Source organism: Halictus rubicundus, chromosome 2 (genome assembly GCF_050948215.1).
Source record: "Halictus rubicundus isolate RS-2024b chromosome 2, iyHalRubi1_principal, whole genome shotgun sequence".
Lineage (NCBI taxonomy): Eukaryota > Metazoa > Arthropoda > Insecta > Hymenoptera > Halictidae > Halictus > Halictus rubicundus.
The window spans coordinates 25,327,251-25,352,145 of record NC_135150.1 but is presented as its reverse complement, the minus strand read 5'-3'; the positions used below and the strand labels follow the sequence as shown (position 1 = coordinate 25,352,145).

General features: G+C 45.9%; 2 protein-coding genes across 4 annotated transcripts in view; both read right to left on the bottom strand.

The window, feature by feature from the left end:
* The window catches only part of LOC143365795 (uncharacterized), an 88,416-nt gene extending 74,143 nt beyond the window's left edge, over window positions 1-14,273 (bottom strand). For 2 of the 3 annotated variants that reach the window (XM_076806323.1, XM_076806325.1), the window contains exon 1: window positions 14,033-14,273. In XM_076806323.1, the coding sequence (XP_076662438.1) occupies window positions 14,033-14,135 (103 nt within the window). In that variant the 5' untranslated portion in view covers window positions 14,136-14,273. Of the gene's footprint in view, window positions 1-3,283; window positions 3,558-14,032 lie in introns of those variants that run through there. The other variant, XM_076806324.1, reaches the window with a different exon arrangement.
* LOC143363044 (uncharacterized) lies at window positions 14,274-24,892 on the bottom strand. The gene is made up of 5 exons (XM_076803663.1): window positions 24,814-24,892; window positions 24,317-24,484; window positions 23,912-24,076; window positions 17,342-17,477; window positions 14,274-15,216 (listed from the first exon to the last, which is right to left on the bottom strand). Exons 1-5 carry the CDS (start codon window positions 24,890-24,892, stop codon window positions 14,403-14,405), a joined length of 1,362 nt encoding a protein of 453 aa, XP_076659778.1. The 3' UTR covers window positions 14,274-14,402.
* Window positions 24,893-24,895: the final 3 nt, after the last annotated feature.

The window sequence follows — 24,895 nt, the reverse complement described above, 5'->3', positions numbered from 1 at the left end:
AAAATCGTACAAAATTTAAATAAATTTGATCTTCTCCCTCCTATAAGACGTTTCACTTTTATATGTTTTGAGCTTGGTAGGTTTAGTGTTAAATAATTTCATTGGTCTTCTGACCGTTTCCATGAGAGATTATTGTGCACGTGTGATTCAAGATGTTCTCGATTTTCTACTTGCATTTTCTCGTCCCTGAACGGCACTATATTTTTACATCTTAGTCTTAAAAATTCGGTAACACTGGATGAATTTATTTACGCGCCCATGTGGATCATATTATTTTTCCTCTGATTTCGAAATTAATATAATTTCTCTGAAAAAATCGGTAACACTGGATGAATTTATTTACGCGCCCATGTGCATTCTGTTTCTTGTTTCTTTTCATTTCGAAATTAATATAATTTCTTTTAAAAAATTGGTAACACTGGGTGAATTTATTTACGCGCCCATATGGATCATGTTCTATTTCCTTTGATTTCGAAATTAATATAATTTCTTTTAAAAAATTGATAACACTGGATGAATTTATTTACGCGCACGTATCCATCATGTTTCTTGTTTCTTTTGATTTCGACATTAATATAATTTCTTTTAAACAATTGGTAACACTGGATGAATTTATTTACGCGCCCATGTGCATCCTGTTTCTTTTGATTTCGAAATGCATGTAATTTCTCTGGAAAAAATGATAACACTGTATGAATTTATTTACGAGCACATATCCACCATGTTTCTTGTTTCTTTTGATTTCGAAATGAATGTAATTTCTCTGAAAAAATTGTTAACACTGTATGTTTATGTAATGCCGATTCGGAAATTGTTATTTCACGTTTATATCGATCGACGGCAGATAATTCCAATTGGTCTCGCGATTTGCTTCAACATTCTTTTGCGTGGTCTGTGAGCACAGTGCTAATAGTTGCATGCAAATTAGAGTGATGCCTCTTCTCGAGCGACGCGACGCTGATAAGCCGAGGATACGCCGGCAACCATAAGTCACAAGACACCTGGTTATACTCGAGATAGATTGCGATGCAGTGTATTTTTGATTCGCTCGTGTGTGCCTCGTTTATTTGCGATCTTTTATAAATAGACGACGGATATTTATGCGTTTATAGCGTCCGTAAATTTGTAGAACGTAGGAAAGTAATTACGTTGACAAATATTTGGGACTGGTTCTACCTTATTTTTACCCTGAGGACAATTACGGTGTCGAACAATGGAGGAGAAAATAATGCGTATTGTAACATGCAATGTCACAATGAACCGCGGTTGATGGTTCGCTATTCAAGTCGAACTTGCGAAACAGTCGCCTCTTATGGAATATAATAAAACTCTCTGTTCGTTCAATAATTACTATAATCATACTGTGTCCGATTCGATGCTGCATTATGAAAAATTAATGTCTAAATTATGACCTGAATCTTGACTTTTATGGTTCCTCATTAGGGCGCATAGATCCATATTTATAGTTTCCAGAAGTTGAACAAACTGACGCATCGTTATTATTAGGGTTGCAAGTAAATAACTGTGATAGAATGAATGTCCAAAGAAGAAGAGGATTATGACTGTTTTATCTACAAGGAAGTTGTTACCGAGGTGCAATTTTGTTAAATAAACACCGGGAATTCAGCTAAAGCGAGCCTTAAGTGGCTGGGCGTTAAATACGGCCATAAACGCGTTTCGTTCTGAAAAACGAAGACAAGAATATGAAAACCATGATTCCTCGAAAAGTACATACTCTCGGACATATTCCGTTCGCAAGAAAATCGTTCCCTGCGTACGATTCTGTTAAACAAGTATTAAAAAATTCCTCAGGTTCAACTCGAAGCACACGCATGGTCGAAGACAGCAATAAATCAATTTTATCCTTACAAACGAACCTAACAAGACGAAAAGCATGATTCCTACAAGAGCACGGACTCGCGAGCCTAACCGCGAGAAAGTCATACCTTAGGTACAATTCTGTTAAACAAGTATCAAAAAATTCCTCAGGTTCAATTTGAAGACACACGCATGGTCGAAAAGCAATAAATCAATTTTATCCTAACAAACGAAGGTGACAAGACGAAAATCATGATTCCTACAAGAGCACGGACTCGCGAGCCTAACCGCGAGAAAGTCATACCTTAGGTACAATTCTGTTAAACAAGTATCAAAAAATTGATCAGGTTCAACTCGAAGACACACGCATGGTCGAAGACAGCAATAAATCAATTTTATCCTTACAAACGAACCTAACAAGACGAAAAGCATGATTCCTACAAGAGCACGGACTCGCGAGCCTAACCGCGAGAAAGTCATACCTTAGGTACAATTCTGTTAAACAAGTATCAAAAAATTGATCAGGTTCAACTCGAAGACACACGCATGGTCGAAAGCAATAAATCAATTTTATTCTAACAAATGAAGCTGACAAGACAAAAATCATGATTCCTACAAAAGCACGGACTCGTGAGCCTGGCCGCGAGAAAATTATTATTAATTATTCTTTAGGTACATTTCTAGGAAACAGGTGTTAACAAAATTATTCACATCCGTACCGAAGCAGAGACAGCGTCCAAAAGAGCAATAAATCAAAATTGCCCCGAAAAAAATCGAAGGCAACGAGATGGAAAATGCGATTCCATTAAAATCCCGGATCATCGTCCAAGAAGATGACTCCTCGAGTACAATTTTCATTCACGATAAGGTAGAGTGACTACGTTACCGACAAAAATAGTCGAAAAATGGTTTCACGTGCCTCAACTTGTCGTCCTTGTTTGAGAATATTTTTCCCTGGGAAAGGGTTCGTTCGAAAGAGGAAGGGTCACTATAGCGCGCGCTGGTCATCAGCTGACGAGATTATGCGAATATTTGGTAATATAAGCGTTCCATTATATATTTCATTATTTCAATTTATATTGGTATATATATTTATAGTGGTTATTATAAGTTCCATTTATATTTGGTAATTCAGCTATACTTTGTCTCGATTCTCCGCGAACTAAAGCGAAAAACTTGAAGCGCGTCAGAATTCATGATATCGATAATACAGATTACAAAATGTGACAGAAGTTTAGTCACAGACTTAAGACCCGTCGGATCAAGACCAAGACGGATCTTAAGTCAGTGTCCGAATTCTGTGAACGGAAATTATAGTTACCGAGCTGCTGCTTCTGCAAAAGTGACTACCCTTGGCCTTGGCCGTTAAAAAATCCCCGAAAATTGGACGCAAAGCACGCGAGAGCGTCGACCTTGGAGAAGGGAGGCTCTCGGAATGAAAGGGTTTCGAACGGTAGAAAAGTACCTCGGAAATAAGCAAAGTTCCACAGGCCGATCATCCGTGATTCCGTTGTTGGCCTCGGTGCGGCAGCCGGCTATAGTTCGCCGTGGCTAAACGAAAACCAATCGTTCCGCTGGTCCCGATTGACTCCGAGCTGTCCGATAACGATCCGGGATCACCAGCCGGCGCCGATATCGTCCTCGTCATGTCAACCGGCGAGAGAATGATCCTGTTTCGATGACGACGTCGAAGAGGAATATCGCGATGAACCCCGCGGAGGGCTTGCTCTCTCTCTCTCTCTCTCTCTCTCTTCGTTCTTCTCTCTCCTATTTTTTCTACTCACTGGTTTTTTTCGCGGACCTCTTTTTGATTCGTTCGTTTGAAACTAGATTACAATTCGACGCTTCATAGAACGGAAACAAGTGAATCACCGCGCGTTTTATCCCGTTTCCGCGACGCTTCTCTCTCTCTCTCTTTCTCTCTCTCTCTCTCTCTCTCTCTTCGTTTCATGCTGGTCGGACGCGTCGACGCTCCGTCATTACGACGGGAAGATCGTCGACGCGTGTTCACCGGCCTCGGGATCCGCGAAACAACCAGCCGGCCGACAGTGGCTCGCTAACTTCACAATAGGCGGACGTAATTGCTCGCCAGAGGCTGCCTCGAAATCTCCAACGAGGAGGACCTTGAACTCGGAGCGACGCCGAGAGGAAAATGCGAATTTGTTTGGGATGTTTAACCTCTGCGCTCGATTATGCTGCGAATCACGCGTGCTCCGTGGGCGGTCTGGTACGCGCTTTCCCTGAAATCGATTCCCGATCGCTTCGGAGACCAGCAGGTGGAATGATTCTCGAGGCTTCTGGGCACACGTTGTCTTTCGTTTGCGAATTCGTGATTGTTCGGAGGCTGTCGGAAATGTTGATTCTCTTATGTGTACAGTGCGATGCGATTTCCTCGATTTGGAGCACAAGGCGAGGCGCTTCTTTTGTTCTCCGATTTTTGGTGGCGCGTTTGATGAACTGTTTAGCACTTGGAGGATTCCAGGATCAACTCTCCTCTTCCTTGCAAAATGAAAATTATTCCGAGGCAGGTGGTCTAATTAATTACTTTATGTATACAGTAGGATACGATTGCTTCAATTTGAACCTCGATATAGGATGTTTTCTATGTCCTGTGATTTTTGGTAGCAAGTTCGATGGACTGTTAGTACTTGGAGGCTTCCAGGATCAAATCTCTCCTCTTCCTTGCAAAATGAAAATTATTCTGAGGCAGGTGGTATAATTAATTACTTTATGTATACAGTAGGATATGATTGCTTCAATTTGAACCTCGATATAGTATGTTTTCTGTGTACTGTGATTTTTGCTAGCACGTTTGATGGACTGTTTAGCACTTGGAGGGGATTCCAGGATCAAACCTTTTCCTCTTCCTTGCAAAATGAAAATTATTCCGAGGCAGGTGGTCTAATTAATTACTTTATGTATACAGTAGGATATGATTGCTTCAATTTGAACCTCGATATAGGATGTTTTCTATGTCCTGTGATTTTTGGTAGCAAGTTCGATGGACTGTTAGTACTTGGAGGCTTCCAGGATCAAATCTCTCCTCTTCCTTGCAAAATGAAAATTATTCTGAGGCAGGTGGTGTAATTAATTACTTTATGTGTACAGTAGGATATGATTGCTTCAATTTGAACCTCGATATAGGATGTTTTCTATGTCCTGTGATTTTTGGTAGCACTTTTGATGGACTGTTTAGCGCTTGGAGGATTCCAGGATCGAACCAGCCTTCCTTGCAAAATAAAAATCGTTCGAAGGCCGTTGGAAATGTGAATTATTTTTTGTATATAATGGGATGTAGTTCCCTATTTCCTTTGATTTTTGGTAGCACGTTTGATGGACTGTTTAGCACTTGGAGGCTTGTGACATGAAAATTATTCTGAGGCAGCTGGATTAATTAATTATTTTATAAATATAGTAGGATGCGATTGCTCCAATTTGGACCACTATGTACGATGTTTCCTGTGTCCAGTGATTTTTGGCAGCACGTTCGATGGACACTAATAGTGTATACAGTGAGATATAATTTCTCAAATTTGTCCTTCAATCTTTGTTAGGTCAGATTACCTGGGGGCTTCTAGGCTAGGCTGTTCTTTCCAACATCGAAATCACTCGAGAAAAAAAAGGAGGTAGTAATTACTACAAATCTTCCCTTAAATCTTCCGATTTGATTCACAGCACAGAATTAAGCTCTTCAAATCTTTGGTAGCTGTTTATCACATAGAAACTTGTGGGTTCTAACATCTCTTGCATCCAAAATTGAAAACATTCAAGAACGAATGGTTATACCTATTTCTCAGCTGAAAAAGGTTCCTCATGTCCTCCTATCTTCCATAGCATGTCTAAAAAAATTATTTTAATCTCAAGCTTCTTCTCCAAAATTGATTAATTATCTTCATTTGAAAGATCGTACAAAACATTCAACTTGAAGAACAGTACTACATCGTTACCACGTGCAAAGTTCCAGGCCCAAATCTCCTTTGACAATTATTCAATTTCTAAACTGAGACTCCTTCGATCTGGCCCACAATACGTCAATTAATCCATGCTCCTAGCATTGCAAAGTCTTTTACTCCTTGGATCACAGATTCTCAAAGATCGTTCACCGCTTGCTGGCTCCCAATCCCAGACCCTCTGTCCTCCAACATTAAAATCTCTCAAAAAATTAACAACATCGATAAATCAATACCCAAACTCCTTCAATCTATTCCACAATCTAGTTCACACCAGTTAAAAAATGTTTCTTGCATCGCAGATTCTCAAAGATCGTTCACCGCTTGTTGGCTCCCAATCCCAGACCTCTCTGTCCTCCAACATTAAAATCTCTCAAAAAATTAACAACATCGATAAATCAATACCCAAACTCCTTCAATCTATTCCACAATCTAGTTCACACCAGTTAAAAAATGTTTCTTGCATCGCAGATTCTCAAAGATCGTTCACCGCTTGCTGGCTCCCAATCCCAGACCCTCTGTCCTCCAACATTAAAATCTCTCAAAAAATTAACAACATCGATAAATCAATACCCAAACTCATAACTGCTTCAATCTATTCCACAATCTAGTTCGCGCCAGTTAAAAAATGTTTCTTGCATCGCAGATTCTCAAAGATCGTTCACCGCTTGCTGGCTCCCAATCCCAGACCCTCTGTCCTCCAACATTAAAATCTCTCAAAAAATTAACAACATCGATAAATCAATACCCAAACTCCTTCAATCTATTCCACAATCTAGTTCACACCAGTTAAAAAATGTTTCTTGCATCGCAGATTCTCAAAGATCGTTCACCGCTTGTTGGCTCCCAATCCCAGACCTCTCTGTCCTCCAACATTAAAATCTCTCAAAAAATTAACAACATCGATAAATCAATACCCAAACTCCTTCAATCTATTCCACAATCTAGTTCACACCAGTTAAAAAATGTTTCTTGCATCGCAGATTCTCAAAGATCGTTCACCGCTTGCTGGCTCCCAATCCCAGACCCTCTGTCCTCCAACATTAAAATCTCTCAAAAAATTAACAACATCGATAAATCAATACCCAAACTCATAACTGCTTCAATCTATTCCACAATCTAGTTCGCGCCAGTTAAAAAATGTTTCTTGCATCGCAGATTCTCAAAGATCGTTCACCGCTTGCTGGCTCCCAATCCCAGACCCTCTGTCCTCCAACATTAAAGTCCAGGGCAGTTAAAAAAGAAAAAAATGTATCTTGCATCCCAGAGTCTTCGAAGAACGTTCACCGTTCGCGGACTCGAAATCCCGAAGCGGTCTGTTCTCCAACGGGAGAACCACTCAAAAAACGGAACAACAACATCACCAATCCCGCATACAAGCTGATGATCACCTTCGATCCGGTCCACGATCATTCCACGAAAAAACGTCCTCGATAACCGGTCTCAAAGACGTTCCATCACTCACAGCCGGCCGACCCTAACTCTCCGAAGCGGGTACAACTCTCCCGCATAAAATCCGCTCGAAAACAGGTGGTGTCCGACGCGCACGAACCACCGAAATTCCTCGGAACTGGATCAACCGAGAGACAGGTTCGCGATCGAGTGGACGGTATCGCGGCAACCATAATCCCAACCAAGGTAGCGGGAGCGTTTAGTTCGCCGGTAGCTTCTTGATCACTGGACGACGATGTCTTTGGCGTTGTGCATCGGGCGCGGAAGACGGATCGAGCGTATCGAGAGGATGTCGGTTGCGCGCGCGAGACAGGCTCGGGCCCGTTGGGATCGAGGATCTACGATCGCGGCGCGGCGCGGAGCGGCGGTGGATGTCGGCTCACGATCCCGCGAGGGCCGTTCTCTCTCTCGGTCAGGAGCGGCACGATCATCCGCGCGCGAGTTCTCTCCGTCAGCGAAACGTTCACCTTGACCAGAGAGGCCGGGCTCTCGATCGTCGATTTACACGCGGCCAGCCTGGGCGTTAACACGATCAGAACGATCAGCATCCGAAGGACTCGCTCGCGCGCGCGATCACGACAACGACATCGACAACGACAACGACAACGACAACGACACGAGCACAACGACAAAGAGAAAGAGAGGACTGTTTTGTTCTCCGGCACAATCGAAAACCTACTTTGCCACCGAACGACCACGAGAGAGCAGCGGCGCGTTTCGTCACTCTGCACTGGCGAGACGATAATTTCAGAGCGGCGATTAGATGACCCAACACCGACGATAGCTAACGAGACCGTATTTTGCGGATCAGCATGGCAGTGTCTCTCCTTCCGTCTCTCTTCCGCTCGCCTACTCGGCTGGAGCTTCTCTTTCTTCCCGACTCTATCTATCTCCTCCCACTCTCTCTCTCTCTCTCTTCTTCTTCCGCCATGCTCCCCTCTATCTAACCTCGCCTCTTTCTCCGTCGCGCGACTTTTTCCTCTCCCGAGCGTTTCGCAAATCGCCAACAACCATGATCCTCCCGAACCGACGCACAGTCTCTCTCATTCTTCGCTCGGGCTACCACCGATCCTCCTTTTCTTTTCTCTTTCTTTTTCTTTCCAGGCTACGCGTTATCCTACGACCTAGCGTCGGGTTAAACTGCGTCAAGGACACCGCAGGGACCCGAGGAACGGGTCTCTCTCTCTCTCTCTCTCTCTCTCTCTCTCTCTCTCTCTCTCTCTCTCTCTCTCTTTCTCTCTCCGTTTCCGATTTTTCACGTCAGTTCGGCGCGGGTATTCCCCGCGAGCATACACGCTTTTGTCGGGCCGCTGCGACCGTCTGTGTCCACCGGTTTCTGACGGATCCCGTCGTCCGAGAATCGGTCGGCGTTCGTTGAATCGCGCGCCAAGGACGACGGAGAAGCGTGGACCGAGCGAGTGATTCACTCGTTCTTTTAATAGTAACCAGTTTTGGGAATTTCGTCGTCGGCTGTTACGCTTTCGAGTTCCCGCCGGAGTCTGCGAGCTGATTGTGGCCCTGTCGAGGACGGCGGATCTGTTCACGCTCTCCTTCTGGAGATTTTCGATCCGAGATTGTTTTGCGATCTTTCTCTCGGTGTTCAGATCACATTGGGTGCCGGGTTTGGATTTATTGGGATATCGCGGGAATGACATTGAAATTGACGCTAAGGACGCAGGACCAGGTCATCTCCGCAGCTCTTTGGATCATTTTGCAATTTTTCCGGAATTTTTCGGAACTTTTTCTATACTCTGGTGGTCTTGTACGCTAGTTTTTTGGTCGCGAGATTGAAATTGAGTTTTGTCAAGGATGCAGGACCAGGTCGTTCACTGTTTCTGCTGCTTTTTGAAGCATTTTGTAATTTTTTCCGCAGTCGCAACTTTTTGTATACTCAGATGGTCTTGTATGCTAGTTTTTTAGTTTCGAGATTGAAATTGAGTTTTGTCCAGGACGCAGGACCAGGTCTTCACTATTTCTGCTGCTCTTTGGATCATTTTGCAATTTTTTCCGCATTCAGAACTTTTTCTATACTCTGGTGGTCTTGTACGCTAGTTTTTTGGTCGCGAGATTAAAATTGAGCTATGTCAAGGACGCAGGAGCACCTAATCCACTTCTTCTTTCTGCAGACTTTTGACTTTTGACTTTGTTATCCTGGAATCGAGATTCGACCTAAGCTACGTCAAGGACGCAGGACCGAGACCCGTCACTGTCTCTTTCCGCGGATTTTTGCTCTTTGGACCATTTTGCAATTTTTTCTGTATTCAGGTGTTTTTGTACGCTAATTTTTTAATCGCGAGATTGAAATTGAGCTATGTCAAGGACGCAGGAGCAGCTAATCCACTCCTTCTTTCAACAGACTTTTGCTCTTTCGGATGTAAACATTCTTGACCCCGCGACCGTTGTCCTTTATTTACGGCGGTCTCTGTCAACTCGCTTTTAGTATACCGCGTTGTCTTGGAAACGAGGTTTAAATTGAATTGAGTCAAGGACGCGGCGGAGACCACCTGATCCTCTTTGTTTCGCGCAGCAGACGTTTGTTTGTTTACCTGTTTTGCGAATCGCTGGATCAGACGATTGCACCGGGCAACAGTTGCAAAGATTACTAGCTTTCTAACGTATAATCCTTCGTTTGTCTTATCTACCTACTAATTTTATTTTTTGACAGAATTCGAGGAGACCGTTAAGATTGAATTAAGCAGGACTAATTGCACAGGATAATCTTTGTTCTTTCGATTCTAAATTTTTAGAGTTTTCCTGTCTCATACGATTTTTAAATTGTCAGTGCGAACACGATGACAAGGACACTTCTAGATCTCCAGACAATCATGCTCTATTTATGCTAGCTCTACCAACGTACCAACTACTTTGTGGACACACTGTAGATCTTTAGGGTTCGTTAGGTTTGAATTAAGCAGCGTCAAAGATACAGGACACAGTAACAGACCTCCTAATCCTCTTCCTTTCTTCAAACTTCACCTTTCGCGCCTTTTACAAATCGTCTGAACCAATTCCTGCACCCTAATCTTTCATCCCCTATTCAACCACTATATCCAATCACCAGCATCCTTCCTCACTAAATTATAGTAATCTATAATCCGATTTAAATTAAACAGCAACTAGAAGAAGTCGATCATTCATGCAGTCTCTCCACACTTTTATTGTTTCGGCGCGTTCTGCGAATCGCCTCTGACGATTCTTGACCTCCTGACCCCTCAGCCTCTATTCATACTACTTCCACCTGCTTATCAGCTGTCCTCCTCAACGCATTATTCTCCACAACCAATGAAGTCCTTAACCAGCATCCAAAGAAAACAAACACTCCGTCATGCCTTTTTCCTCCCCAAATCGCCTAAGTTAATTCCAGCCATCCTGTGTCCTCTATCCACCCTACTCCCACCCTATCATTCCCCGAAAACACGCTACAGTTTTCGCTCATTCCACTCCCAATCAAATATCCGCAAAGTGGGGAATACAGTAGTGATTTCTCTATATATGTCGCCAGGGCCTCGATGATAAATGTCGCGGAATTATCCCCACTACAGCGGGACGTACCCCGTGAGGGGCCGCGAAGGAGGAGTGTAAACATAACAGGGCTCCGGCCATATCACGGCCAAGGCCCGTGTTGCTGACATATATCGAGAATTCACTGTAATCGACGACAGATTGAAAAAGTGGGACCAGTCCGAAATGTCGGATGTTAAAAAATACTGTTGTTTCTTGTCCGCGGTCGATCCCGTGATCATTCGGACATCGAGTGTGTTTGCGCCGGGTGTTGCTGACATATATCGAGAATTCTCTGTGTAACTACGTGAAAATGTCAATTTCGCGGAGATGTCGGGCGTCTTTTAATGACGGCACGGAAAGGGCAGGGACGAGCGAGTTTTGGAGAGAGTCAGTCCCGTGGAAGCCACGAAAGTCGCATTACAGTGAATTCCCGCTATAAGTCAGTCGCGCGGTTCTGGCCAGAGACATTTAGACGAAATCTGAGGTTCCCGCCGAACGTTGCATTTGAAATGCACAGTGCACGCTGGAAGTGTCACTATCCGTTATGTCATAAATCTATGACGTAGAGACGGATAGTGGCAAGAAGTCTGACAAAATGTCTTTCCCCGATACAATCTTGAAACGGACACCGAAGCTCGATATATCGCACACCCCGCGGTGGTGTGGGCAGTCCCAATGACTTTTAACCGCGAAGCTTGCACTGACTTACAACGAGAATTCACTGTGGTGTCAGTTGTGGATGATCGTCGGAGCAGCAGATCGGTCAGCCTACACACACTGCAGAAGGGGAATAGTACTGAGAGTAATGGAACAGTTAATTAGTTAAATCGTTACTTCGTTTTCCCAATTTTCCCAGGGTCGAAGCTGAGGAAACCCGATAATCGTGGATGATCGTCACGGCTAGATCAACCACTAATCATCCAGCAAATAGAATCTCGATAATTCGAACTAATCCGAGAGCGTTTGACTGGACGAAATACACTGATTTGCACGACAAATGGTGCAGTACATGAACCGCTTCACGCGTTCGGCAGATCGATCTTTCCGCAGCGATAGCAATTGAACAGGCCGCGGATCATTGAGTTATCTCGGGTAACAGGGATCTATCAGATCGTTACTTCGTTCTCCCAATTTTCCCGGGTAGAAGCTGAGGAAACCAGATAAACGTGGATGATCGTCAGATTGTCACCGGTGGATCGACCGCTAATCCAGCAAACATAATCTCGATAATCCGAACTAATCCGAGAGACACTGAGAGTGTTTGACTAGACGAAAACGCGACTGATTCGTACAATCAATTACGCAGTACACGCACCCTCTTCGTCACGCTCTTATCGGCCCCAGCGATCGAACACAGCGGAAAGAGGAACAGCCGCGAGTAAGAAATCTGGATGCTGATCGATCGGACAACGAAAAAAAACCTCGGATCTTTCCCGAAACTCACGGACCCGTTTCCAACGATCGGATCCTTCGATCCGGCGACTTCGAAGACCACGTGGACCTTGGGGGGAGGGGGTGTCGCAACGGTTTTCTCGAGTAGATCCAGCCGGTCGAGCTCAGACCCGAGCGACCCGCTCGCGAACAGTGTCCGCGCGGGTAAACGCGTCGTGCAGCCGGCGTGCGTGGTGCGCGCACACGAGTTTAGAAGCGAGCGGGCACGTGTCTAGCCAGCGGCGTGTTTTAATCGGTGTCGGAAGAGCACTTCTGCTAGTAGATGCCGGCTCGGCTGTCTGTCTGGCAGCTTGGCGTCGGCCACCGATGTATGTGTGCGTTCACACGTATACATTACGCGCGAATGTGTGCGGGAGAAGGGCAGCTTGGACACGCCGACAGAGAGAGAGAGAGAGAGAGAGAGATGTACAGAAAGAGCGGGAACGTGGGAGAAGAGACCCACGGTACACCTACTCGGTCAAAGAGAGAGAGAGAGAGTGGAGGAAGGGCGGGAAAATTCGAAAGCGCGCGTACGGGCCGCGCGGCCTCCCGATGACGTCGCCGTTTTGGCAAAACGTGGACGACGCACAGGTGGCTGCGTGCGTGATTTCGGCATGATGACGGGTCGGGGGTGGGGGACCGGTCTCGTTTGGCGGGTAACTCTCGAACCGCGCGGTTTCGCGCGCTAATCCGCCACTGATCGCTATTGGCCCGATACCTTCTAGCAGACGGCGCGTTCCCTCTCGAGGATTCACTCTTCCCACCATGTACTCGAAATTCGTCGGTACATTCTCTCAAGGATCGTCGACGTGTGCTCAAAAGTCTTTCGAAGACTAACCGGGGACCGTGCACCCGCTCGAATTCGCTGATCTATTCTTTCGGGGATCGATCGGACGCGTGCCTGCACAAACTCGACAGACTTCGACAGATCGGAGACGACGTGCCTGATCAAACTCGACAGACTCTAGAAGATTGACTGGAAATGATGTGCTCAAAATCGACAGTCTTTCACAGGATGATCAGAAACGGTGTGCTTGATCAAACTCGACAGACTCTAGAAGATTGACTGGAAATGATGTGCTCAAAATCGACACTCTTTCACAGAATGATCAGAGACGGTGAGCTTGATCAAACTCGACAGACTCTAGAAGATTGACTGGAAATGATGTGCTCAAAATCGACAGTCTTTCACAGGATGATCAGAGACGGTGAGCTTGATCAAACTCGACAGACTCTAGAAGATTGACTGGAAATGATGTGCTCAAAATCGACAGTCTTTCACAGAATGATCAGAGACGGTGTGCTTGATCAAACTCGACTATCCTCTGAAAGATTGCCCGGAGGTGTTTCACTCAAAATTGACAGGTCTTCGAAGAATGACGCAGTACCTGCTCAAACTCGACGGACTGTCTTTCTGAAGATTCACTGGAGGTGATGTGCCCGCTCAAACTAGACTATCCTCTGAAAGATTGCCCCGGAGATGTTGCACTCAAAATTGACAGACCTTCTAAGAATAACGGAGTACCTGCTGAAACTCGACAGACTGTCTTTCTGAAGATTCGCTGTAGGTGATGTGCCCAAGCTGGACAGTCTTTCAGAGACTCGGGATGGTATAGCTAGCTGAACTGGACAGATTAATCGAAAGATTCGCCGATGTGCTCAAGCTTGACAGTCTTTCAGAGATAGATTGGGGACGGTGTACCTACTCAGGACCTACTGCTTCGAGGACTGGCTGGGGAGGACGTGCTAAAAAATTGACGGTGTTTCAAGGATTGATCTCGGAGCTCGTGTGTGCTCCGACTCGCGGTCTCTCGTTTCGAAGGGCTGCCCGTGAAAGTGGCCGGTGTGTTTGTTCGGAGGATCGACATGGTACTCACCGGAGTTGTAATATTCCTTAAAGTATCGTGTCGCCGCCCGCTGGACGATCGAGTAATACAAGTTCACGTACGACGTCGACTGGTTCTGTGCGGAGAGCGCCATTTACACTGATTTTTGGTCGCGCGTGTATCACCGTGTATATTATTACTCCTCCTTCCTCTTCTTCCTCCTCCTCCAGAGACTCCTCGTCGTCCTCTTCTTCTTCTTCTTCTTCTTCTTTCGGCTCGGTGTCCTCTCGAAGATCAGAACGCCGGCATGCGTGTGCACGCGTACACGCGCGGCGCGGCACACACGCACCGCGGCTAGGTGTCTCGTATCGGGAGCGTACGCGTAGATCGGACGCGGCGCGCGTTCCTCGTCGCGCGGCGATCACGAGCGGACGACGACGCGGCGACCAGCGACAAACGCGCGAAACGTGTTCCCGGTCCACGGCTGCTGCGTTCCTCGTTTCCCTCCGTCTCTCTTTCTCTCTTCTTGCGTGCGTCGTCTCTCTCTCTCTCTCTCTCCCGACGTATCCTCTTCTGTCGACGATGGTCCTCCTTTGTCCCGCGGGTTCCTCGCCGGTTCCCGGTAACCCTTTCGGCGCGGAAATACTCCTCGGACAGAGAGACGATCCCGAATAGAGCGGCTCCTGTGGCAGATCGGCGACCGGCTTCCGATCGCGGCGAACTTTCGTCGAGACAAAAAAAAACACACACACGGATCCTCTTCTCTTGCTCTTCCTCGAGCTGTCGATCCTCTTTTTCGGGCAGCCGGGGTGCGTGTACGCGTGGAACCGTGCGTGTCCGTGTGTGCGAGGCTCCCGTGTCTCCGTTTTTCTTTTCTTTCCTTTTTCTTCTTCTTCTTCTTCTTCTTCTCCGTTCGCCGTAACAAACAACCGCCGCGCCGGTGTGACGATAAGCTTTTTCGGTAACGAACGAAATCTGTGTGTGTGTCTTCCTCCCGGTTTTGTTTGTCGGTTTGTTTGTTTGTTTGTTGTCGTGTCTCTTTGTAACGTGCTTGCGAGATTCTGTGTCTGTAAGTTTTCTGTCTGTGTCTGTCTGTCTGTGTGTGCGGTGTGGTGTGGTGTGGTGTGGTGTGTTCGTGTGTGCGTGTGCGTGTGGTCGATCGGTGCTGTTTTCCCGGTTTCGTATACGGCCTTCGAGCAGCGAGACGGTCTCGCGTGCCGGCAAGAGGCCCGCGACTTTAATCCTCGGCACACTCGCTTTCGGGTTACCCGCGCCGGTAGACACAAACTCGGTAGACTCGGCCTGAGCCCCCCCGAGTAACTTCGCCAAGACCGAGACACTGGCGAGCTGCAGCGTTGCCACACTTCCGTCGCCGCGGTGCGCGCCCGCGGAGTGGGGATTTCTGGACTGGTTCGTTCGTTCGTTCGTTCGTTCGTTCGCTCGCTCACTCGTTCGCTCGCTCGCTCGTTCGTTCGTTCGTTCGTTCGTTCGTACGTTCGTTCGTTCGTTCGCTCGCTCGTTCGTTCGTTCGTTCGTTCGTTCGTTCGGCTCGGGTTTGGGATGGTAGACACCGTCGTCGGGAGAGGACGAGCGGAGAAGGTGCCGGCGCGGCGACGGTAGAGTGGTGATGGCGGCAGGGGCGGATTCACGCGAGTCGAGGGCTCCTCTGTCGCGAAAGCGCGCCGCGACCGTCAGTCGGACTCTACAGACCCGCTCTTCTCGATCATCGAGAGGGAGAACCGTCAGTAATCTCTCTCTCTCTCTTTCTCTCTCTCTCTCTCTCGTTTCGCGGGGTACCAGGCAAATTGGGATAGCGTGACGGGGAAAAATTTCGAGCGGCTCGCACGCGGCCGATTGCCGGTCAACGAGCCACGATTCGCCGGTTAATTGGACGCCGTTGGATTTATACTTTGTTTCCGAGCCAATTACCCGGAATCCTCCGGGCTACTCTGTCCCAGGGTACCCTCGTGGAGTTTCGCGGGCCCCTTTTGGTAATTTGCGAAATTAGCCGGTTTCGTCTATAGAAAACGTAGACGAATATTGGCAGAGGGGGTTTTGTTGATCCAGCTGGAAAGAGAGATCTAAGGGCGACCTGGACCCAGGCGTCATGAAATGATTCTCCGGCGGACAGCCGGTCGGGACTGGTCGCGGGGGGCCAAGCGGCTACAAGATCGGTGGAGAAATCGGCGCGAGGATCCAGGGGCGGCGAAACTTCCGCCCCTGGCGACCAGCAGCGGAGGGTGGTGGTGACTCGGTGCCGGTGGTGGTGGCACCGCTGGCGGCGGCGGTGTCCGCGTTGGTGGGAGAATCGAGACGGAGAGGAGAGGATGCGAGAGAGTAGGAGAGGACGCGCACCGCGTGCAGCGGCCAGTGGGAGGGAGCAGTGGCGGTTCAGTCGGCTCTGGGGAAGAGAGAGAGAGAGACGCGGGGAGGACCGAGAGGACGAGGAGCGAGGATGTTGTGTCCGTAGGTACGCGCGTGGTGGGGATTCGATACGGCGTCGGGAGGGGAGGGACGGGCGCTCCGGTGGGAGAACTTTCGGCGGAGAGGCGCCGGTGAGGTGGGGGTTCCTCCAGTCGCCTTTCCTGCCCCTCGCCCTTCCTCTTCGGCAACGTCCCCACCCCCCTAACCCCTGCCCCGTGGCCTCCACCAAGCGAAGCCGCCGTCACCGTCTCTCTTACTCTCTGTCCCGCTCGCCCCGGCGGCTGATGTACCCCTCGATGCGCGCTGCGCCGTGATGCATCGCGCTGCCGGCCGCCTCTGCGAGTCACAAGGTATGCTCGTGCCACGAATACGAACTGCCTCTCCCAAATCAATATCAGTCGTCGAAAAAAAAAGCGACTCGGCACCTATAATTGCCGAACTTCCGCGATAACCGTCTCTTCTCTCTCGCCGGCCCTGTCCCCGCCGCCGCGTCTCTCCGCCTCTCCTCCAGCTATCACTACATCTCTCTCTCTCTCTCTCTCTCTCTCTGTCTCTCTCTTGCTCTCTCTCTCTCTTTGCATCCGACGTCGCCACCACCACAACGCGGGACACGACGTCGACGACGACGACACGCCAACCCCCCTGGCCACGCCACGCTACCTCGTCGTTGCGTTTGGTTGGGTTCACGCGCCTAGCTTGATTAGGGCCTCCCCCGGACCCGGCCGCCGGCCCGCACACCCGTGTCACGCACGTTTCCCGCCACCCAATGTCCGCGCACGATGATTTTCACTGACTATGCCTCCTGGCCACGTGCACCGCTCGCGAGCGAGCTCGCACTCGACACCCGCGCCCGTGCCCGTGTGCCCGTGTGCCCGACCCACCACCCGCCCGAAGGTTAGGCGTCGAAAACAAAGCGCACGACGTCTAGCTACGTACTCGGTTATGGTCCTCGGTTTCGAGAGGATCGTCTTCCATGCTGAAGGCAAACGTGTGCGTTCTTCGTCCGCGAAAAGAAGCCGCAAAATTTGGCGAGACCTCGGTCTAGACTTTCGCGACAGGTTCTGGGTCAGGACTGTACGCAAGATTCGCTTATGTCAAACTTTGAACGGGGAAACATGATTTATCAAATGGTAGAACGGTTGTTTAGTTATAGTGCTAGATTTAAACCTTTTGCATTCGAGTGGTGACTCTGAAGCACCACTAGAAATTATTGTGGCATTATTTCAAAGAAATTACGAGAAATTTTAGGAAATATTTGGTACATTACAAAATTTGTGTTTAATAGATTACTAAACATTCAAATATTATACAGGGTCGTCCGTTTTTAAACGGCCAAACGTCAACCAGTTATAGAGGACCCCAAATGGAACAACTTTCACCCCTAACACTCTTTTTGATTCGAAGTTATTTCATTCAGTCTCCACGGCGTGCCCCACGACAGAAAAAAACCAAGATCCAAAGGTCATACAAAAAGGTTGACTTATTAAAAAAGATGCCCCTATTTATTTTAAACCAAACACAGGAAAAATCATCGAGATACATAATTGCAGTCCTGATATATTTAATCTTAAGTGAACGCAAAAATGACGGGTTTTTGCAATTATCTAAAAATCAAGACCGAATCAAAAAAAGTGTTAGGGGTGAAAGTTGTTTCATTTGGGGTCCTCTATAGCTGGTTGACGCTTGGCCGTTTAAAAACGGATGACCCTGTATGTGGAAATCGGATCAGTTTCGTATGAATAAAATGAAAATATTCTAAGACGGAAGAAAAATTTAGTTTCAGAATGAATATAGCGCCGAGTGCAAAGGGTTAACACGTTGAACGTCATATGTGGGTGACGGAATTACTTGTGCAGGTTTGAAAATGAATTTTGTACGTTGATATATTCATTGTACTAAACTTGATTAGGATCCGTAACATGCAAGAAAGTTGGAGGATTACTCAGTATCATACATTTAATATTTTGCAATTTTTATTTCATTGAATAGCTCACTTTGATTTAAAAAAATTTGTCGGGTTTCTAGTTTGGCGATCAAAATGTTAAATTAGAATAACCTTTTTGATAAATGCACCAGACGACCTCGGTTTTTCTGCCAAGCTAGATGGACTAGTTCGCCAGACTTGTGACGAATTTTTGGAAATGTGCGTTTAGTCTGGACTGCGAAATGAAAATTGAGAAAATTGCATTTGACAACTTTTTTTATTCTCGTAACGAAAATTTTTGGGGTTTCCAGTTGGCCGTTCGAAGTGTTAATCTTTATTAACACTGGAACGACCGGAGCAGTCAAAATGACTGGTTCCTACTTTTTTCTTTTACAATTACTGAAATTGTAAAAATGTTTTCATCGGAAATATTTTTAATGAACCTCCTCATCGAAGCACATATTACAATAAAAGTTGTATGAAGTCTGGGCACAGTCTAGTCACTCTTACAAAGCAATACACGTCAGTCGCATTTATTGCTCGGTCGTTCTAGTGTTAACTTGTTCGGTAAATAGCGTTTCGCATGGAGCTATTCATTTGTGTACAGTGAAGCATTCAGATATCGGAGGACTTATTGCACCTATAAGTTTCTATGCGCTTTTTTTCCCTTGAACGAATGATAGTAATTCGTGTGTGACAAAGTTGACTAACATTTCTCGGATAGTTAGCAAGGGACGAACGACACTTCTACGCTGACTCGTTGAATCGAGTATAGGCAGGACTTGTCCACCAGGTTGAAGGTGCAGGTTCAACCATTCTTTGGTTTAGAGTGGCGCGGCGTACAGTCGATAGACGGTAGACGGGTGATCATCGCTGGCCGGTGATTAGCTCCCTGTTTGCTGTGAGCGATGGAGCTCCCGCTTAATGACCGGTGTTTAGCCGTTGTTTCGAGGAAGGAGTCGAAGCAGATGATTTATCGGTGATTTGCGCGGAGAGGGTTGATCTTGAGATGGGCGCCGCTCTTGACTCGATAGATGAGGGTTGAAATTGTTCTATTAGCGTCCGGTAGATTGAGTCTGCATAGAGCGTAATGCACGCAAAAATTTCCTATGTCACGGGCATTGTTCACTTTTACGGTCCGTTTTTTTTTTCGGAAGATTCAGTCACAATTCCTGAAACTATCGCTCGCACATTATGAAATTAGGGTGGCGTGGCACTTGGGTATCCATTGTCGAAAAGGTTATACCATTGTACAAGTTAGTATTAGGGGTTTAGTGAAAATGGTGCGTGTTAACACAGTGAATCACTGTATTAGGTCGTCCCGTGCCGTTTACTCTTGTACCATTTAAAAATTATTTGTAATCACCCTTTCATTCCACAACCTCTTCTGACCTTCTTGGCAAAGGCATCATACCGTCACTGTAAAATTTCGGTTTTTCATTAAAATACTTTTCAATGCTGAATAATATAAACATATCCACGGCACGAACTTACGGGACGACCTAATATAATAAGGAATTAACACTAGATGTACGGGACCCGTCAAAATGACGAATTCTAATATTTTTAAATTGAGAATATTGAGATTGTAAAAATGCATCCATGAGCAATTATTTAACAAATTTCTTTAGGTATATATTATTTAAAACATGGTTACAAACTTTGATTGATACATTCATGTTATTTTTATAAAGTAATGTAAAATAGACATTTTTAGTGCTCCGTAAACCTAGTGTTAAGTAAAGTTCCTATAAGACACAGCAATATCGACGGATGTTACGTTGGTCTTGTGCAAGCAAAAATTGCAATTCTTTTATTGAATGACGACTAAACCGTAAATATGTGGCGTTAAACTAGACAAACATTGACCGACACCAATTTTGCATTTCATATGTCAAGAATTTCTACCGTCCTCTGGAAAATTTCTTCGGCTAAAAATAAAATAAAATTCGTTTCCGAGAATACAAACCTGCCTAAGTATTTTCCAAATTTCCACGCACTAAGAATCTCGAAAAATCCTCAGTCCAACTACATTGAAAACTGTTTTGCATTCGGCCGACGTGCAATCAGCCCTGAAAAGAGGAACGTCTCTTCTTTGAGAACGGGCCGCGAGTGTCCCAAAGCATGATCGCCCCTGTATTTCAGTTCGTAGCATGGTTTCGTAAAAAACAATCCCCGGATTGGTCGGATCGCCTCGACGGATCGTTTTCCTGTTTACACGCGTCCGCGTATCGAGGCGAACGATTATGTCCGTAACGTTCCACGGCGCTTGACAATGCACCGTTGTGCGGACCACGAGTTATCGCCCCGCGGTAACGGCCCGGCCCGGCCCGGCCCGGCCCGGCCCGATAACACGAGGAGGATCGAGAACTCGATGCATCCCTGCTCGATTCGACTCCGATCCAAGGAGGGATCGCCGGTTGCAGTTGCAACTCCGTGCTACCAGATTAGACCCTTGATCTCGGACCCAGGGATCTCGTATCGAGCCCTAATGACTCTAGATCATGGGCCCTTGGCGCAGCTAGATTAGGCGACCTCAGATCGGGCTACAGCGATCCTAGATTACGCTCCGGTGATCTTAGATTCGGTCCACGAGATTTTCCCACCTTCCTTCTGGCTTCTTTCTAGTTTTTGAAGCGTTTATACCTTCCTTTCACCTAATTTCTACCTTCTGTCTCCTTATCTTCTACTTTCTAGGAAATATTTATTTTTCATCTACTTTATTTTGACCTTTCTACTTTTTTTCTATCTTGTATCTCCATCTTATTTTCATTCTACCTTCTATTTATAGAATATTTTCTTTTTATTTTATCTTCTATTTTATTTTTGACCTTTCTACTTTCCTTGCATCTTCTATTTCCATCTTAATCTCATTCTACCTTCTATTTATAGAATATTTTCTTTTTATTCTATCTTCTATTTTATTTTTGACCTTTCTACTTTCCTTGCATCTTCTATCTCCATCTTACTTTCATTCTACCTTCTATTTATAGAATATTTTCTTTTTATTCTGTCTTCTATTTTATTTTTCACCTTTCTACTTTCCTTCTACCTTCTATCTCAATCTTACTCTCATTCTACCTTCTATTTATAGAATATTTTATTTTTATTCTATCTTCTATTTTATTTTTCACCTTTCTACTTTCTTTCTACCTTCTATCTCAATCTTACTCTCATTCTACCTTCTATTTATAGAATATTTTATATTTATTCTATCTTCTATTTTATTTTTCACCTTTCTACTTTTCTTGCATCTTCCATCTCCATCTTATTTTCATTCTACTTTCTATTTATAGAATACTTTCTTTTTATTCTATCTCCTATTTTATTTTTCACCTTTCTACTTTTCTTGCATCTTCCATCTCCATCTTATTTTCATTCTACTTTCTATTTATAGAATACTTTCTTTTTATTCTATCTTCTATTTTATTTTTCACCTGTCTACTTTCCTTCTACCTTCTATCTTCCTTTTACCTTCTTTCTATGCTCTATAATTTTTCTTTTCTGTCTACTCTATATCAACTTTCCAATTTCTTTCTAACTTCTTCGTTGCTGGAAAGAAATCAAAGAGGACCTGATCGCGACACTTATCCGTGCAGGGTAAAATTGTTCTAGATCTCTGATTTGGGAGACGAGGTAAGAACGGTCGACGAACAATAAGGAATCCCGAAAATTGATTCAGTGTAGATAGAAGTTGATTGTGTACAATTGTGTTCTAACTACCATCGAAACAGATTTTCATAGAAATTGGATTTCGTACAAGTAAAACCGTATTGGTCGATGAAGAATTATATTGGCCTATTATTTGTATTATTCAAAATGTTGTTCACATTATTAAGTTTGTTTTAAACCACTAAACATTTAAATATTGTATGATGTATTACTATCACTTTCCGATACATACAAAATGAAAAGAATCGTGCAGAATGGAACCATTTCAGATCGCAAGAAATGTTACATTATTAAATTTGTTTAAAACCACTAAACATTTAAATATTGTATGATGTATTACTATCACTTTCCGATACATACAAAATGAAAAAGATCATGCAGAATGGAACCATTTCAGATCGCCAGAAATGTTACATTATTATGTTTACATTATTCAATTTGTTTCACTTAAATATTGTATGACGTATTACTATCACTTTTCGGTACATACAAAATGAAACAAATCATGCAGAATGGAACCATTTCAGATCGCAAGAAATGTTACATTACTATGTTTACATGATTAAATTTGTTTTAAATCACTAAACATTTAAATATTGTATGACGTATCACTATCACTTTTCGGTACATACAAAATGAAAAAGATCATGCAGAATGGAACCATTTCAGATCGCAAGAAATGTTACATTATTAAATTTGTTTGAAACCACTAAACATGTAAATATTGTACGACGTATCACTATCACTTTTCGATACATACAAAATGAAAAAAGTCACGCAGAATGGAACCATTTCAGATCGCAAGAAATGTTACATTATTATGTTCACATTATTCAATTCGTTTAAAACCACCAAACCTTCAAATGTTGTATGACGTATCGCTATCACTTTCCGATACATAAAAAATACAAAAAAAAATCCTGCAGAATGGAACCATTTCAGATCGCAAGAAATTCGAGATCCTCGAGTTAAAATAGATTTCAAAGGGTTAACACCGTCGAACTACAAGAATCGAACGAACCACAAACAAACGTACTCGAACGATCTTATAAACGATCGTACACTACACCATCAAGTTCTCTATTGGTCAGATTACATAGTTAATCGATCTCGTCTCGTTACCGAAGCTCGTTAGAAGGGTCCCGCACGGGGTCGGCGGAGACCCAGCCGGCTCTCGCCGTTCCTCGGATCGAGCGAGTCGAGCCGAACAGTAGCGAGGCATCATCAGAATCATCAGAATCCCCGGCCGGTTGGCATGGTGCCCCGTTCACCGAACGATTCCCCCATCGCGACCAGATATTTCGGTGCGAAAGAAGGAAAGATCGCGGGCTCGGTGCGCGCGGAGCTAGAGCAGGCCGAAAAAAGACGAGGATGAAGAATGGAAAGCACCGGGGCAACGTGCCGGCCCGAAGTTCTCGGCCACGAAACGAATTTAACGATCGCTCTCGCACATGGGAGAGAGAACGAGCGACCGAGACGGAGCCAGGACGTGGAGGAGAGAGAGAGAGAGAGGGGTGGCGGCGGTGGTGGTGTGCCGGAGCGAAAGAGAAAAAGAGAGAGAAAGAGATAGCCCGCAGGAGGAATGCCGTCGGTGGCTAGATGGCTGCCTCGTCCCAAAGACGAGCACCGGAGAGAAAAGTGCGCGGCGCGGCCTGTGCAGCCGTGGGCTGCCTATATTTATCCGAGGATGCAATATTTGGCTGCGTCTTCTAGAGACTCGACCGGCCACATTTTTTTTTTCTTTTTTTCGTCCCAACTTGCAGCGCACGGACGGGCGCATGAACGAACGAACTGCCTCCGAGAGCAGCCTACACCTCTCCTCCCCCCCCCTCTCTCTCTCTCTCGTTCTCTCGTTCTGTCCCCAGGCTTTTTTCCCCTCTTTCTCTCTCTCTCTCTCTCCGGGCCACTACCTTGCTCTCTTCTTCGCTCGTTCTCCCCGCAGTTCCCTCCTCTTCGTCTTTCTTTCCCCTCTTTCTTTCTCTCCTCTCGTTCCCGTCCGTTCTCTTCTCTCTCTCTCTCTCTCTCTCTTCTCCAGTTGTCCCCCTCCCCTCGGTGGCTCTCCGCTCCTTCTTCAGCTTTATCACAATGAGCGACCGCGTGTGCGTGTCCGTGTCGTTAGGCAGTAGCTGTCGGTGCAGGCGTGGTTGGTTCCTTGCCCTCTGTCGCGTATTTATATCTAGCGAGTAGAGCGAATGCATTGCGGCTCGCTTCTTGTTTGCCGGGACCCGCGAGCGTGCGAGCGCGCGCGAGCTTCTCTTTCTTCGTTTCTCCTGTCGGCGCCGAGTCCGCGAGCAAGCAAACGAGCGAGCGAGTACTCGCCTCTCTGCCGATCGCCCGTCCGCGGCTACACGTTCTGCTGCTGCTGCTGTTGCTGCTGTTGCTGATGCCGATGCCGATGTTGCTGCTCCCTCGAGAGAGATCGCTTTCCCTCTCGCTCCAACCGCCGATCCCTCCAGCCCGAGACCAGATCGGCCCCGCCAAACCTGCTCCGAGAAGCGTTAACGCCTAGCGCCGGCTAATCGCCGGGATACGCTGATTTTTCACCGAATGAGTGAGAGACTTACCTGCGCGATTTTCGACCACGGTCTACCGACTACGAGGCGGATTCGACACGGGATCTCAGGATCTCCGATCCCGAGGGACTCGGTTCGGGAATTAATTTTTGGTGATAGACGATGGCCGGATCCTTTGTTCGATGCTACAGTCGTATCGGTTGTTCATCTGACTCCTGCTCTCTCAAACTTTCATCGACTGATGACTGTTTTTAATGGTAGACGACACGGTCCTGCACGATTTTTGTCACGGTTCTGACGATTGTGAGGCAGATTGGTCGGGATCTCTGATTCTGTGTGATTTGGTTCTGGAATTAATTTGGTAATGGGTGATAGCATATC

Bases quoted from the DNA above. Each gene is read 5' to 3' on its own strand.
- LOC143363044 (XM_076803663.1), bottom strand. From the start codon at position 24,892: ATGCTATCACCCATTACCAAATTAATTCCAGAACCAAATCACACAGAA. The intron at 17,478-23,911 runs GTAGTGGCCCGG...TCTTGCGTACAG, and splicing joins CGAGCGAAGAAGAGAGCAAG to TCCTGACCCAGAACCTGTCG. The intron at 15,217-17,341 runs GTACGTAGCTAG...CGAGGATTAAAG, and splicing joins AAACCGAGGACCATAACCGA to TCGCGGGCCTCTTGCCGGCA.